Consider the following 16,423-nt stretch of genomic DNA (forward strand, 5'->3'; position numbering starts at 1 on the left):
ATGCCGTCCCAGCGTCCCGCCGCCCGTGCGTCCTCCGCGCGCCGCCGCCCGGCCTCCGGGCCCAGAGCTGTGGCCCCGCCCCGCCCGTATGACCCCGCCCCTCAGGCCCGGCCCCGCCCCCAGTCGCTTGCGCGGAGGGCAGCGGTGAGGAAATGCGGTCATGCGGCCACGATCACACCTGGACAACAGGTGTGTGCGCGCGTGTGGGGGTATCCAGCCTTGTCCCCTAGCTTCCCCTCCACGAGTCCCCAGGGCAGGGACCCCCATAGCTGTCCCGCCCCGCCGCTGCAGCTGGGCCGCTGCAGGGGGCGGGACTGGCCTGGCCACCGATCTCAGAGGGCGCGGAGGGCGGGCGCTGCAGCGGCGGCAGGTCACCCCTCCCCCCGTGAGCCCAGGGCTGGAAGCAGCCCAGCGCAGGCCTGGTACACAGTGGCGTGACCGCGGGGAGGGGATTGGGTCAGTTCAAGGCTGCACAGGCCGCGCTTAAGGCCTGGGCTCCCTGACCAGCCAGACTTTGCTCCAGTCCCAGCCCCACCATGCTGTTAAGTGCTCAGTGACTCAATTTCTCCATCTGTAACATGGGGTTAAGAGTGTGCCTGACACCACTGCTGAGGAGACTCACTAACCACGAGGCAGGGGCCTATTAGAGTTGCCTTGGGAATAAAGACCCATAAATGGAGCAATGTCTTTCTGGGAGCCTTTTAGTACAGGGCTGGGCACTCAGCAAGAGTTTAATAAAATTTCCTTTAAAAATAATAATGATAATAAATGTTACTCTTCTTCCCCAAGTACATATGTGACATTTTGTGTATTGCCTTCTCCACCCACAAGGGCAGGCATTTATGTCTGTCATCAGTCATCACTGCTCCGTCTCTGGCACCCAATATGGTCTCAGTGTCTGTCGGAGATCAGGGTGTGTGGACAGACTGTGCACCCAGCCCCAGGGATGACACCACACAAGCTGCTCATTAAAAAAGTTTTAAATTAAAAAAGGTAAGAAGTATCAGTGCACAGACAGGAACAGAGGGCCCAGCCCCACATGCATTGTGGTCACCCCCAGTGGGCTGCAGGACAGACTCCCAGAGAAGCACATAGCTGAAGCCAGGGTGCCGATTCCTCTGGGTGTGGTTTCAGGCCATGAGCTCAGAGGTCAGCCTTCCGGAAACTTGCTCTGTTCAAGGAGTTCCTGGGGGAGGAATGAGGTGGGTCAACATGGAACAGGGCCCCAGACTCCACAGTGCTCAGTCCTCCCCCTCCTCCTCCATCACAGCTCCCTCTGGGGTCTTCCCTGCTCCCCTCACATCCATTCTGATCTGGCTTTGGATTCAGATTCTCTCCTGGAAACCCCCACCAGAAAGTCGTATCATGCCCATTTTATACATGTAGAAACCGAGGCTCAGGAAGATGAAGCTGCATGTCTGGGAACTGACCCACCAGGATTCAAAATGGCTGCCCAGAGTACATTTGTGTACATGTCCAAGTAGTCACATCCTTGTGTGCAGAGCTAAATGCACATGTTGATGAGCACGACAATCCCCAAACTGTGACTGCCTGCTCTTGCCCTCTCTGGGTGTGGGGGGAGCCCAGGTCAGGCACCTGAAGCTGGCTGTGGTTGGCGCCAGCAACTGGGGCAGGCGCTGGGTGAGCAGGGGCTGCAGAGCCTCCCGTAGGCGGGTGTAGTTGCGCTCCAGTTCACGGTGGTACTCCTTCTGGTCCGGCCCAATCAGGGCCTTGTTCTTCCGCAGTGCGTCCTCGCACCTGAGGGCCAGATGGCAGGGTGCTCAGAGACTGGCACCCGGAAGAGAAAGCAAGACCAGATAGGCAGAGGAGTCCATAAGGTGGGGTCAGGAGGTAGAATGGGGGGTGAAATAGGCAGAGAGCCATGATGGGGGTTGGAGGAGCTCTCTAATAGGCGAGGTGAGGCCTACTTCTTGCAGAAGTCCTTGAAACAGAGCCGTAGCTTATTGTGATGCCTGAAAAGCTTGGGATCTTCTGGGATCTCTGCCAAAAACACCTGGGCCACCTCCAGAGGACCCTGTAGGGTGGGAGGGCCTTATGAGGTCTGCATGGACCCTGGGGGGACCCTGGGCAGCCTGCATCCCCTCCCGGCCATGCCTGGTTCACAGTGGGCCCCACAGAGCCCTGTAGCACCATCTGCAGCATCTTGGCATCGGGTGGGTCCTGCTCAGTGGCAAAGGCCAGCTCCCGTGTCTTCTTCTGCATGTCCTCGATGGCCACCTCCACCGGTGTCAACACTGTCTGCAGGGTCAGGGGCAGCATGCACTGGTTGGGGTCTGAAGACATCCTGACCCAAACCAGCCTAGGGCAGCTGGTGTGGGAGGGCGGTCTAAGTGGCTGTATAACGAATGGTGTGTTGGAGTTCCCGCCTGCCCGGGTCTGCCAGGGCCTGGCTAGGCTGCTTTTGGTCTGGTTGAGGTCCAGCCTTGGATCACTTGGGTCTTGAGGTAGAGATATAAGGCTATAGACTGGGGTCTGGAGGTTGGAGTTGGGAGTCCCCTCACCTCTCCCAATCCGGGTTTGGGGTGCCCACCTACCTCCTCCCGGTGGCACACACGGATGCGTGTCTTGATATAGGGGAAGGCATGGTCTGTGCTCAGCAGTGTCTTGCGCTTGTGTTGCTCATGCAGCTCCCCGTGAGCACGGCCATCGGGTGTGAACGGCGTGCAGAACAGGAAGGTGCGCAGCCCATAGTTGCGGTCGAAGTAGGTCACCCGGTCCTTCAGCTCATAGGTGTCAAAGTGTGGCTCCACATATGTGATCTGGATGTAGGCCTGGGGCACAAGGCCCAGGGGTGAGGTTCCCACAGCCCCAGCATCCCCCCCAGTACTTGCCAGCCTCCCAGCAGGGCTCCATCCCTGGAGAAAAGGGATTTGGGCCTCCATGGGTCTGTGAGTTTCACATCTGGAATTCCCAAGTCCCCTTATGTTTGGGGAATTGCCTGAGGTTAAGAATTTGGGGGTCCTCCAGGGAGATAAGCTTTGTAGTTTCCCAGAGAAATAGAATTTGAGGATTTCCAAGAAATATTAAAGTCTCCCTGACTTTAGGATTTGGGGGACCCCAGGGGACAGTTGGAAGCCCTCACCTTTTGGGGGTCAAGCTTGGTCTTGTCAACAGGATTGGAATCTTTGACAATCTCAACCACGTCTTCCCCAAACCTCTCCGTGTAGAACTCCTAGGGACACGAGGCTGGGTTGGGCTGTACAGCTACAGCGCCCGCTCCACCCCAGGGCAGCCTGTGTCCCATCCTTCTCCCCACCACCCAGACGTGCCTCTAGCCGGTGCGAGATCTCAGCCAACTTCGTGATGGATGGCTCCTTGTATACAAACTCCTGCTCGTCCAGGTCACCAAAGCGGGCACCATAGAATCCCACGCGGAAGTATGTTCCAAAAACTCGCTGGGGCTGTGGGGAGGGGTGTTGTTGCCCAGGAAGCCCCGCTGGAGGTCCCCCTGCCCGATGTGGAAGAGGTAGGCACGCGCAGAGGGAATCCAGAGAACTTTGGGTGGGGATGTGAGGACCCCAAGGACATCATACCACAGGCACTGGCAGGGGAGACCTCCTGAATACTGGGGCATGGACATGGACGACTGCCACCTGCCCACGCCCTTGCTCTCTCTCCCTAGCCTCTCCTTTGTCTCCTCTCCCAAATCTTCCTCTTCATTTAACTCAGAGCCCGTACTTTCTGCTTCTCCCTCTCACCCCAGCAGTTCTTCCGAGTCTGGATCCCAACATGAAATAAGAACTGGGGCTGTATTGCTCACAGCTGTGTCCTCAATGCCCACAGGGCTGGGTATGCAGCAGGTGCTCAACAAATGCATGGGCAGAGGCTCTGCCCCCTTTGTTCCAGTGCAATCCCCCCCCCAATCAACCCAGCCCTAAGTTTGGAAGGAGAGACCCACCCTGCCCCCAGCCACCAGAAAGGAAGGGGTGATTCCATGTTCACTCACCAAGGCAGATCCAAGGAGGGGTGGGCACCAGGAGATGGAGTTGGGGAGCAGGGGGCAGACAAAGTCATGGGAGAGGTCAGAGGTCAGAGAGCTCAAACCCCCAGGGTCTTGGTTATGCTGCCCCAGAGAACCATGCCAGGGATAGAGACCAGGGATCCGGGGAGGGAGGGGACCTGCCTGCCCCACCCAGCCCTCCACTCTGGGTGCTTGCCATCTTAGGCCAGAAAATTCTCCCCAAACTAGGAGATGCCTAAAAATAGACCTAAGTAGGGGAGAGGCGAGAGAGGGGGAGCATTAAATGGCAATGAGGAGCACAGATCCTGGGGAGGTTGGGGAGATAGGGAGAGAACAGACCGAGGGAGACAGAGAGTGAGTAATCAAGACAGGGAGAGAGACAGAGACAGGGAGAAAGGGAGGGAAAGAGACCAAGAGATACAAAGGGACAGAGGAGAAAGAGAGAGACAGAGGGAAGGAGTCGGAGCCCCCTCCCAGGCAGTGACTGAGCAAATCCAGCCGGAGGGAGGGGTGTCTCTGGAGTGCTCCCAGCTGGGTGAGTCACAGGCTGCCCGGGAGATCTGGGGCAGGGAGGGGAGGTCCAGGGGAAAGTAGTGGGGGTGTGTCATCACCCACTGAGCCCCAACTCCCCTGTCCAGGCAGCTGTGCACCTCCAGCGCCCCCTGGTGGTTGTCCCTGGCCACTGCTGCTGACTAGCCTTCTTGGGAGCACCAGAAGTATGTAGATGGCCACCAGGCGGACTTACCTCCCAGCCGGAGCTCTGTGGGGTACAGAAGAAGGGCCAAGATCAGTAGAGCCTGGGAAGGGGGTGCAGGGGACACAGGGCCAAGGGCACGGTCTGGGAGGGCTTGGAGGACCCACCTGGTGCATAATCTTGGTGAAGGCCTCCTGTAGTTTGCCATGCACAGCTGCCAGCTTCTTATAGTCACGGTGGGCTTCCAGGATGGGGATCAAGGTCTTGTATACCTCATTCACTGCCTCATAGAGCCCACCCTGGGGTGGGGGTGAAGCATGTCAGGATTCCCAACACCCTCCCTGGTCTTCTTCTTCCTGGAACAGCTCTCCCCTCTGTGTTCCTCTGTGGAGCCTCCAAGGCTCCATCCTCCATCACCTCCTCCAGGAAGCTCACCCTGACCACTCCCCGCAGATGGGGCACTAGCCTTTCCACTTGGCCCATACAGACCCCTCTGCAGTCCACCATCTTTACTATGGACCAGGCACTATGTACATCAGCACTTTACCCACGTTCCGTCATTGATGGGAGGAGGTGCTGGTTGTTCCCACGATTCCTCAGAAGGGAAGCTGAACCTTAGACATGGAGAAGCTCTGAAGGGCTAGGACTTGAACACCGGCCCAACAGGCCTGGTGCCTAAGACCTTCCTGATCACAGCCTCCTGGCACATGCTAATGACCACTCGTGGGTGCCCCTTGTCCCTAGCTGGTACCAGCATCAAGCTTGACATGGAGCAGGTACTGGGGATGTTTGGTGGCTGTCAGAAGGTCTGTGTCTGTGGCTTCTTCCCTTGAGGCCTTTGTCCGTGAGACTCCAGCAAACTGACCATGGTGAAAACAACATCACCAGGAGGACTGGTACCATAGAAAAAAAATTTCATGGGGCAACTTGACCCTGACTTTGAGTGAGGCCCCAGATGTAACAACCAGGTTCCAGAAACACAGGAATGAGGAACAGGTCAAGCAACAGCACAGGGACACAACCAGCCCCAGGCAGGCCAGGGGGCCTTTGGGAACAGAGTCCCCATTGCCAACAAGTGAAATGCAGGAAAAAAACAACTGCTTTCACACAAACAAGCAAACTGGAGGAGAAACCGCTTTACAACAACAGAAAATAAATGCCCAGGCATCACCTTATTGGGAAACCCATGGCCCTGGCCAGGTCACACCGCTGGTTAGAGATCAACCCGACACTTCAAGGTCCCGGGTTTGATCCCAGGTCAGGGCACAGTCAAGAATCAGCCAGTGAGTGTGTAAATAAGTGGGGCAACAAATCAGTCTCTCTCTAAAAATATCAAATAAAAATCAAAAAGAACCCTGGCCGGTGTGGCTCAGTGGCGTGAACATCAGCTGTGAACCAAAGGGTCCCCTGTTCAATTCCCAGGCAGGGCACATGCCTGGGTTGTGGGCCAGGTTCGCACTAGGGGGCATGTGAGAGGCAACCACACATTGATGTTTCTCTCCCTCTCTTTCTCCCTCCCTTCCCCTCTCTCTAAAATGAAGTAAATAAAATCTTTAAAAAAAGAGTTAGCTCTTAATATTAAAAAAAAGCAAAATGTATAAAACCCCTATTGCAAAAAGAGAGGAACTGAGGCCTGTTTGTTTTCCTTTTCTATTTTTTGTTTAAAAGAGACTAAGGAGACCTGCCATCTCAGCCATTTGGGTCTGATGTGGAAACTGATTCAAACGAACCAGCTATAAAAAACTTTTTTTAGATACTTAGGCACATCTAACCATGGACTGGCATCTTAGAATTCCCGTTAACTTGGTCATGTGGGACAAGAGTTGTGGAAAAGGGACTTTCTCAGCGGGACCAGCACCTGGGTCCTTGTGGGTATGATAGCATGGTATCAGATTTGTTTTAGGCAGGAATTTCTCCAACTCCAGTGTGCACAAGAATCTCAGACCTTGTTAAAATGCAGGGGTCAGCCCTGGCTGGTATGGCTCAGTGGACTGAGCACGGGCCTGTGAAGCAAGGGGTTGCCGGTTCGATTCCCAGTCAGGGCACATGCCTGGGTTGCAGGCCAGGTCTCCAGTAGGGGACACATGAGAGGCAACTACATGTGGATGTGGATGGATGTTTCTCTCCCACTCTTTCTCCTTCCCTTCCCCTCTCTCTACAAGTAAATAAATAAAATATTTTTTAAAAAATGCGGGGGTCAGAGGGCTGGGCGGCTCAGGACTCCGTATTTTGACAAGCCCTGGGTGGTGTCCACACTGCCGGCCCCCTGACCACACATGCTGGTTCGCAAGGGCTTATGAAACTCCAACTGAACAATCATATTGTCTCATCAATTTGTGAAAATTGGGATCTTGTTTTTTCAGAAGTCAAAAAACTCCCACAAAAAAAAACCCCCAAAACATAGCCCAAAATAGAGGTAAAGAGGAGATAAAACAAAATGGTCCCCGGCTGGTGTGGCTCAGTGGACTGAGTGCGGCCTGCGAACTGAGGGGTCACCGGTTCAACCTCCAGCAGGGAGACACGCCTGGGTTATGGCTCGGTCCCCAGTTGGGGGCCTGTGAGACGCAACTGATTGATCTTTCCCACTCTCTCTTTCTCCCTCCCTTCTTTCTAAAATTAAATAAATAAAATCATTAAAAATGTATTAAAAGAAAAACAAGATGGTAAATACAAGTAGCTGATAAATTTGAGTGCTGGGTGTAGGAGTGGTGGGGGTACAACTTTCTTCTTTTGTGCGTGCTTGAAATTTTCTATAATAAAATAAAAGTTGATACTAACTAACTGTGTTAAAGACTTACAATATCCAGCCTGCCTGTCAAGGGTTTTAACAAGGAGAAAGGCGGATAATGGGGGCCTTTGAAGGGTCTCCACTTTCCTCCGCAAATCTCCCCCACTCCCCCGGAAAAGGCCAGGCAGCAGCAGCTTCCCCGTGGTAACTGGGACCTGTGGTGCCACCGCGGCCACGCCCTGTGTGCTCAGCAGCCCCGGCCTCACCGTGGTGAAGTAGGCGGCCGCCTGCTCCAGCAGCCCCACCAGCCCCAGTTCTGTGAAGTGCTTCCCGGAGCAGAAGCCCTCCTCGTCGGGCGACAGGATGTCGTCGGAGATGGCAGACTCCTCCAGCACGTTGGACGAGATGTTCTGGGGTGGGAAGTGGTGTCAGAGCCCGGCCCCTGCCCCACGTGTGCCACGCCCGGCCTTTGCCCACCACTCACCTGGAAGGAAACACAGCCCACGGGCAGGTAGCGGCTGTCCTCGAGCAGGGCGAGGTACTCGGCCACCAGCGCGGCCGCGTGCACCATGCACTGCGCAGCCTCCGCGTGGTTGCCCAGCTCTGCGTGCTTCCCGGCCATGTTCTGCAGCCAGGTCAGCCGCAGGTCGGGGGAGCCCTGGTAGCCCCGGGCAATCCTGGTGCCCAGATGAAGGGGGTGTGAGGAGGGTGGGGACTCACCTTGTCCACCCTGTCTGCCCCTTAGCTGTCCATCTAGTCACCTACTTCCTCACCTGTCCACCCTTCACCTGTCTCCTCACCTGTCCTACCTTCCACCCTTTCACCTAAATCACCTATCCAGCCCCTTCCCCCTTAACCCGCCTGTCCATCCCTTCTATCTCCTCACCTGTCCATCTCCTTACCTGTCTCGCCTGTCCAGTCCTTCACCTATTCCCTTGCCTGTCCAACCTCTCACCTGTTTCCCATTTGCTGTCCATCTCCTCCCCTTTCCCCCTAGTCACCTGTCTCCCCACTTATCCAGTCCCTCACTTCCAGTCCTCACTGTCCCTGCTTTCACTACCCCACAAGTATCATTCTCCCACTTCTGCTCATTCACGTGCTCGACCTGTGGAACCTTGGGCCACGCCCTGCGCACTAACCCTCTTGCACATGCACCATTTCACCCACCTGCCCAGGCCCATCCCTCCCATGGGCCCCCAACTGCCCGGTCTGCACCATCGGTCTCTCCACCTCCCACTCCCCAACTTCTTAGTAAATGCCCCTTACCTCTTCCCCAGATCGCTATTCCCCTGACCAGTCACCCCCTCGCCCATTGTTTGCACTCCACCTGTCATTCCCACCTGTTCCCTTGCATGTCTTTGTTCTGTAGGTTCATCTGACCCCCCCTTTCATCTACTCATTTGTAAGCCCTTAACTGTCCCCTCACCCATCTGCTCACTCACTTATCTTTATCTGTCTGCTCTCCTGGCCCCTCTTCACCTGTCCCTCCTTAATGTCCCTCTTATCACCTGTACGCTCACCTGCTCCCCACCACGTTCTCACATATCTACTCATTGTCCCCTAACCTGTCTTGGTGTGAACAGCCGAAGGAGCCCCAGCCCTCCTCACCTGTACATGAGGTCGATGAGCATCTCGGGGTCCTCCTGATGCTCCTTCATCTTCACTGTGTCTGTCAGGATCATGTGCAGGTTGAACATCAGGTCCTGGACCTGGAGTGGGAAAGCGGCCCCCATTGGGAAGTGACGGGGCCAAGACGGTGGGGTCAGGGGTCGAACAGGGCAGATCAAAGACCACTGGGTCGCCGAGGGGAGGGCAGGGGCCCAGGGGTCACCTGCTCCGCGAAAGTGCTGTCCCGCAGCCCCAGGTCCTCCTCGGCATAGGTGAGGATGGTCTTGAGTGACCGTCGCAGGTGGTCCTCGCTGAAGTTCTGGGTCGTTCCCACCAGGGACGACAGCGACATCGTCACTTGCATCTTCACACGGGCAAAGTTCTGCAGGTGCAGAGAGGGAGGGTGCACCTGTTGGCCTCAGACCCTTACGCCAGCGCCCGCCGATCTGCCGGCCTCCCCCTCTCCCTGCCCACCCTCCATCTACTGCGCCCAACCCCGGTCGGCCGCCTCCACTTACATGGCCAATCTCGAAATTCTGGCGCATGAGGAGGTAGAGGGAGGCGCTGGCGTGCGTGCGAATGGTGCTGATGCGGCTGCCGCAGTGCCTCAGGAGCCTCAGGCAGAGGTCAGCACACAGCTCCGTGTCCTCCTCGAACAGCAGCTCTGGGAACTGTCCCCAGGACCAAGACAGGCACCAGTCAGCCCCTCCGCCTGCCGGATCAGAAGGTCCCCCGTGGGGACTGGGCAGAGGCACCTGGCCGTTCTGCCTTCGCTGGCCATACACAGCAGGCTTTGGAGTCAAACTGGAGTCAGGCCCTTGCTGTGTGACACGGGGTGAGTGACTTTGTCATTCTGACCCTCTGTTCTCTCCTCTGTAAACTGTGGCTAAGGAGCGTGTGCCTGATGGAGTTGCTGAGCACACAGTAAGTCCTCAGTGACTGGGCTGTCACCATGACTCTAGGAGCCTTAGCTGCCGAGTGGTGCTCACCTTGGACACCAGGGTCCGCTGTGTGGCCAGGCCATGCTGCAAGAAGAGGGCACTCTGGGCGGTGCCCAGACTATATAACACAACCTTCAGTACTGCACCCAAGACACTCTCCCGGGCCTCTGACAGCATCACTGTCTGCAGAGACAGAAACCCAGCTGTTAGGGACTGGTTTGGTTAGGGAGTCAGGAGAGGGATTCTGGAGTCAGAGATCACAAGGCACTAGGGTGGAGTCAGAGGTCAGGGAGATGCTGGATCAAGCCCTACCTGCACGATGATCTCCAGTGTGTCCAGAACTACCAGGCTTGCCTCGGTTGCCAGGTTCCCATCCACCAAGGCCTCATGTTCCATTTCATCCTTGGTCCTGAAGGGGAAAGGAGGGGATTGGGGAAACTCTCAAAGCCAGACCCTACTCCATGGCTGAATTTTCCCCCTCCCTCGGGTGCCCCTGAGGTGCCAGTTCTCTGGAAATTTGCCTGTCCCTGGAGAATTACTTCTGGCCCACACCCACTTGTCTACACGATCCGAGGTTTGTCTCCAGTGTGTGATGCTCTTCCGCCAGCGTACGTTGTCCTGGTTCCCAAACGGGCTCCTTTCTGAGATGCACACACGCATGTTCACAGATGTGCAAAGACATAAGGACACTCGTGACTGAGGGGTACACAGGCACAAAGACATACAGGTAGGGTAACCCGGGAGAACACTGGAGGGTGCGGATGCCTGCTGAGTGGACACACACGGTTATGCATAAACGGCATGTGAGAACAGATGGGGACAGAGACACACATGTGTATGGGGATGATGCATGGACTTTCGGGAAAACTGAGCCAGATGGACAGGTAGGGGTGGGCCCTCTTGGGACCCCTCAGACACAGGGTAGGAGCAGCCGGTGGGGACGGGCGTGGGCACCTCTCCCTCTCACCACGGCTGCGTCGCACCATCTCCTGTCGTGCTCCAATGGTGCCCAAGATGGCTTCTTCCAGGCGAGCCTTCATGTCTAGTGACTTCTTAAATGTGAGGCTGTTGATGCGCTCAAAGGCCTTTTTCCCCTGGAGGTCAAAGAACAGGTTCCAAGTTGACTCTGCCCTCTTCTGTGGGTCCTGGGCTTAGCTGGCCCTATCTGACCTCTGGGACCCTGTGCTTGAAGACCCAGCTCTCCTCTGCACTGCAAGCTCTCTGTACCTTCCAAATTCTATTCATGAAGACAATGCTCCCTCTTCTCTTGGGCTCGGCACAGAAACAGTCCACCCCTGCACCCGCAGGAACTGGCGCACGCAGGCCACGGCACCAAGAGCCCTGTGCGCATGCTCAGCCTGCCACCAACACCCCAGGCCCCTGCCCACCCCCGAACCTTGTACTCGAAGGCAGCCAGGCAGAGGTACAGCAAGTCCAAGAGACGGCCCAGCTGAGGCAGGGACAGGTCGGCAGCCCAGTGCTGCAGGAGGGCTGGCTCTGCGTTCTTCAGGACCCACAGCACACACACCAGCAGGGTCCGGCTGGACTCGGCAGAGAGGGAACAGCTCGAGCGAGAACCCTGGGGCCAGAGAGGGAAGAAGGTGCTCAGAGGAGACAGAGTCGATTTTCCTTTTCTCCATATAAGATGAGAACTGGCTGACTTGAATCTCATTGCATAAGTTCTATTATGAGTTTGGATGGTGTCTCAGGAGACAGGCCCCATACTCACAGTCGCTGGGCCCTGGGAGATGCTGGCCCGGGAGCCGGGGGCCAAGGGGCCACCAGCAATGGCCATGGCCACTGAGGGGTTGATGGTGCCTGCAGTGTCCCCTTCCCCTTCTGTGTCTGAGTCGAGCATTGAAGCCAGCCTTGACCGCTGACCCGGGCCCTCTGGGGGGAGAAGCAGGGGGAGAGAGGAATGAGTCCTTTTCAGCGCTGTCCCTCTGCCTCAAATTTCAGCTCAAAGGTTAACTCCTCACAGTAGCCTTCCCTGATACCACCCCCCAGGCCGGGGTGGAATCTCCAGTTATCTTCTCCCGGAGCTCATTTCTCACACTTGTAATCAGATACATTCACTGTCCACAAAGACTTGGACTGTGAGATCTACTCTGGTCACTGCTACATGCTTGACACTTAGCATGCGGCCTGGCCCACAGCAGTAGTAACTGCAGAGATGATGCTGATGAGGACAGCATGTGCTGCTGCTGTCATTACAGCATCGATCTGCACTTGCACAGCACCTGCCGTGTGCTGGGTGCTATTCTAACTCAAAAACTATTAACTCCCACCCTGGCCAGTGTGGCTCAGTTGGTTGGAGCATCGTCCTGGCAACCAGAAGGTCACAGGTTCAATTCCCGGTCGGGGCACATGCCTAGACTGCAGGTTTGGTACTGTCAGGGTACATTCGAGGGGCAACCAGTTGATGTTTCTCTTGTATCAGTGTTTCTCTTTTTTCTCTCTCTCTTATCTAGATCTCTAGGTCCCTTCCCCTCTCTCTGGACTTATTGACTATATCCTCAGGTGAGGCTGAAACAATATTAACTACTAACCTTCGAAAAGCCCTGTGAGATAAGCCCCTTTACCACTCCTATCTCGTGGATAAGGAAACTGAAGTTAACCTCTCTGTAGAGGTTAAGTGTTTGCCTGGGCCACACAGTGGGTGGTAAAGCTAGGATTTTGACCTGAATGGTCTTGTTCTAAAAATCTATGACTTTAGAAAGAATACCCCACACCTTCCCCCCCCCCCCACCCCCCCCCCCCCCCCCACCCCCCAAGGGCTCACCATGGATAGGAACAGCCAATAAGTACAGAACAGGTCTCACCCTAGAGATTCTTAAACTAAAAGGTCAACTCAGTCTGACCGGCTCCAGCCCAGCTTGACCAGATTGAGGTGAACAGCCCCCCTTAACTCATCTGCCCAGGAGAGGGACAGGGAAACCCTCACGAGGGAAACACGAGCTTGCTGTGGTCCTGGTGATTCTTTTACATGCTTTGTTCGAAACACAATAAAAAGCTGCCAGGCATGTGAAGAGGCGGCAAACTATGACTGATCAGAGAGAAAAAGAGGCCACGGAAGTAGGAATGTAGATGACCACAAGCAAACAAAGACTTTAAAATAAGAAGTAGTAGGAAAGATAGACCAAAATGGGTAAAAAGATAGAGAATTTCAACATGGAATTGGAATCTACCCCCCGAAAACGAAAATATACATTTTCTTATTGAAAAATACAACATCTGAAAATCAGAACTCGGTGGGCGGGGTCAGGAGAAGACTGGACAGAGCAGAAGACAGAAGCAGCGACCTCAGACACAGGTGAACAGCAGAGAGAACGGGAAGCAGAACAGAGCACAGCAGGCCCGTGGGCGGGATCGAAGCTGGAACCTACGTGTAATTGAAGTCCCAGAAGGAAAGAAGCAAGAAAATGAGGCAGGAAAAAAAACTGAAGAATAAAGGCCACAAATTTCCTCCAAATGATGAAGGGGACCAACCCACACACCAAAGTCTGTGCTTCCAACCGCTGCACACACGCCCCCAAGCAGTGCAGTGAGTGTGCGTGTGAACGAACAGCTGACTGGGGGCTCCAAGTGCCCTCCCTCCTCACATCCTCTCCTAGAAGAAGCTAACGAGTGTCACAGTGTCTGTCACTTTACAGCGGGCTAGACAATACCCCTGTGCTAAAGCTCCACAAATTGTTACGTAACTACAGCTGGTGCTAACACTGCCCCTGTTTTAGACGTGAGGAACCTGGGGCTCAGAGAGGTTGTGGTTTGCCAGGGCCCTGCACCAGCACTTGAACCCAGTCTCTGGACCCTAATGCCATGTTTTAACTCCTAACTGTGTTCTCCCACCTTTCCCATCCTGAGTCTTGTGCGTCACTCAAGCCCCTGGCTTGCGTGGCTCCATCCTGCCCTGGCCCACTGACCCGCAAAATCATGCAGCCGTGGCAGTGTGTCCCGGGCAAGCGACAGCAGCGGCAGGTACAGCTCGGCCACACGGGCCTTCACTGTGGCCTCAGCATAACGGGGATCAACATCATGGCCACAGAGCAGGCAGTGGACAGCACTGATGGCCTTCTTGTGCAGCTGGGATGCCCTGTGGAGGAGCGAGGTACTCAGGACGGAGTGAGCAGTGCCTGGGCCTGCTCATCCACTGGAGCCAAATGGGGCCCCTGCTCACCCCTCGGCCTCAGGTTCCAGGGCCAGTGCCAGTTCCGTCAGCAGGAGCCCAGCCAGGAAGTGCTGCTGTCGGAATGGCCCGCTCAGCTCAAACATGCTGGTCACCTTGGGGTCTGGGGCCTGGCTGGAGAAGGTGGAACTCTGCAGAGGGTGAAGGTTTGCGGGGGGAAAGCAGGGATGTCAGGGGTCCAGGTCAAGGGTCAGAGGTGAGGGGTTAGGATTAACTCTTCTGAAGAGCCAGAGGTGAGAGATTGGAATGAACTTACACAGACAGTGGGCATGGAGTTCAGGGGCAGAGGTAAGAGAATGACATTAACCTATCTGTGAGGTGAAGGGAATGGGGTCAAAAGTCAGAGGTCTGAGAAACAGCAGATGAAAGGCGGTGTGTGAGTCAAGATTTAGGGGTGAGAAATAAGAACCTGGTCCCCAGGAAACTGCTGAGCATGCGGGGTCAGAGGTAAGCTGTTGGTCCCCCTGGGCAGCGGCCCACTGTGACATGCACAAAGACTGGGGAACCCCAGGAGATAGGCGGAGGTCATGGGGCGAGGGAGGACCAGAAGTGAGGCCAGCCCACCTGGGAGGTGGTGGAGGACACGGAGGGAGAGGGCGATGCTGGGGGCGACAGGGGGCAGCAGGGGAGGTTGAGGATCACATAGTGCTCGTGGCTGCACAGGATGCGGGTGAAGTCCATGCGCAGGGTCAGCAGGGCCCCGGGGTTGGGGGCCGACTGAAGCCGAGTGGCCACCTGCGGGGGAAGGGGATCAGCAGGCGACATTTACAGTTTCTCTGCCCACCACGCCACCCCTGGGGGCGCGCCTCATTCCCACCGTGCCCACCCCTACCTGCTTGTAGTGGGACCGGACCAGGCCGAACACGAAGCCGCGGTCCACCAGGGACAGCAGGTCGCTGAGGAAGAAGGCCAGGCTGGCATTGAGACGCTCGGCCAGCTCCGCGTCCTGAGAACACAGGGCCTGTCAGCCCACGCACACCCACCAACAAGCTTCAGTCCGCACACAGGGTCTGGCTGTCCCCGAGTCACTGGGGACCTCCAGGAGCCGCATCACAGCCCCAGACGCCTGGTCTTCTCGACACACCCGCCTGCTCTGTGGCCAGGTTGTCTCCTTGTTTAGGACAGTATTTCCCTCCCTCTCAACGAGACTTAAATACCACCGCATGGATGGCAGAGACCAGCTGCTGACTCCCCTCTACATACCCTCCTCCCATCTCTCGGACTGTCAGAGTTCGGAAAGGGGTGAAGACCAGATTTCCTAGCCCCTTTGTAGCTGAAAATGACCATGTCATCTCATTCTGGCCAATGGAGTCTGAGAAGGACCGTGGCCACTTAAGTGGAAGGGGCAGGTCTTCCCATTCCCGCAGCCTGCCAGCCCGATGTGGTGGGTACCGTGTGAACCTCAATGGCCAGGCTCACACCATCGAGCCCCCACAGCCCACTTACGCTCAGAAAGAAACTTTGGTCACATTTAAACTACTTGTGATTAGGTTTGAGCAAGTTCACCTCTGCCCTAACGAGCATGTTAATGCTTACAGAGCTCAGTCCCATGTGGGGGGAGACACAGTAAACCAAAGGACCCCAGAGAACTCTGTGTTTCAAAGACGATTAAACAGGGTGCCTTTTTGGCAGATGCCCAAAGGGGGAAAAGGCATTCTAAGCAGAGAAAAGAATAAGGTAAAGGCCCTGGGGCAACAGGGGCCCCCCAAGTATGAGGAACAGCAAGGAGGTTGTTATAGCTCCGGGCCCAGCTGGTGCTTGTTCCTCCCTCGTGTCCTCGTGTCCTCTGGAGCTACTCTGTGGCCTCACAAGTCAGCCGCACTGGCCCTTAGTTCTCCGCAACCCAAAGACACAAAACTCAAACCCCGCTCGAGCTCCAAGTTCACGGGGTCAGGGGCTGGGTCCGCCCCCATGTACCGAGCCCAATACAGCTGGTGCTCGACGAACGTCAAGGAATGAAACCACGGTGACCCGTCACCGATGCCCCACTGGCAGCTGTGACGACGGTGCTTCTCGGGGGCATTGGTCTTCCCTGTAACCCTGTCTCAGGGTGGTTTCCTCATAATCTGGGCCAGCCCCCGGGAATGTCAGTCCTTGGGGGGGCTCCAGTGGAACAAAGTTGAGACCTTTAAGACCAGCCCAGAGGTTGCGGGGGATTGCACAAGGCCTGCTGGGGCCAGACTAGTGTTTCAAAAACCTGCAGTTTCCACAAAATGCAGAAGCCCCATTTCACCCTAAAAATCAGCTACTCCAGCTACAGCGGAGGAGCACACGCCTTCTGTTC

The 16,423-nt window shown here is 56.0% G+C and overlaps 1 protein-coding gene across 4 annotated transcripts in view; it reads right to left on the minus strand.

The window, feature by feature from the left end:
* Positions 1 to 793: 793 nt before the first annotated feature.
* The window catches only part of DOCK6 (dedicator of cytokinesis 6), a 41,558-nt gene continuing 25,928 nt past the window's right edge, over positions 794 to 16,423 (minus strand). For all 4 annotated transcript variants that reach the window (XM_053658200.1, XM_037131375.2, XM_037131374.2 and 1 more), the window contains 24 exons: positions 14,972 to 15,085; positions 14,704 to 14,874; positions 14,131 to 14,270; positions 13,877 to 14,046; positions 11,683 to 11,843; positions 11,350 to 11,532; positions 10,921 to 11,047; positions 10,510 to 10,594; positions 10,266 to 10,362; positions 10,002 to 10,136; positions 9,531 to 9,683; positions 9,236 to 9,394; positions 9,013 to 9,113; positions 7,889 to 8,081; positions 7,671 to 7,814; positions 4,844 to 4,975; positions 4,728 to 4,742; positions 3,291 to 3,416; positions 3,104 to 3,193; positions 2,556 to 2,792; positions 2,116 to 2,259; positions 1,929 to 2,035; positions 1,597 to 1,758; positions 794 to 1,186 (listed from right to left, as the gene is read on the minus strand). In XM_053658200.1, the coding sequence (XP_053514175.1) occupies positions 1,144 to 1,186; positions 1,597 to 1,758; positions 1,929 to 2,035; positions 2,116 to 2,259; positions 2,556 to 2,792; positions 3,104 to 3,193; positions 3,291 to 3,416; positions 4,728 to 4,742; positions 4,844 to 4,975; positions 7,671 to 7,814; positions 7,889 to 8,081; positions 9,013 to 9,113; positions 9,236 to 9,394; positions 9,531 to 9,683; positions 10,002 to 10,136; positions 10,266 to 10,362; positions 10,510 to 10,594; positions 10,921 to 11,047; positions 11,350 to 11,532; positions 11,683 to 11,843; positions 13,877 to 14,046; positions 14,131 to 14,270; positions 14,704 to 14,874; positions 14,972 to 15,085 (3,189 nt within the window). In that variant the 3' untranslated portion in view covers positions 794 to 1,143. The remainder of the gene's footprint in view (positions 1,187 to 1,596; positions 1,759 to 1,928; positions 2,036 to 2,115; positions 2,260 to 2,555; positions 2,793 to 3,103; positions 3,194 to 3,290; positions 3,417 to 4,727; positions 4,743 to 4,843; positions 4,976 to 7,670; positions 7,815 to 7,888; positions 8,082 to 9,012; positions 9,114 to 9,235; positions 9,395 to 9,530; positions 9,684 to 10,001; positions 10,137 to 10,265; positions 10,363 to 10,509; positions 10,595 to 10,920; positions 11,048 to 11,349; positions 11,533 to 11,682; positions 11,844 to 13,876; positions 14,047 to 14,130; positions 14,271 to 14,703; positions 14,875 to 14,971; positions 15,086 to 16,423) is intronic.

This window comes from Artibeus jamaicensis, unplaced genomic scaffold, assembly GCF_021234435.1.
Source record: "Artibeus jamaicensis isolate MK-2021 breed Jamaican fruit bat unplaced genomic scaffold, CSHL_Jam_final scaffold_537, whole genome shotgun sequence".
In the NCBI taxonomy this organism is placed as follows: Eukaryota; Metazoa; Chordata; class Mammalia; order Chiroptera; family Phyllostomidae; genus Artibeus; species Artibeus jamaicensis.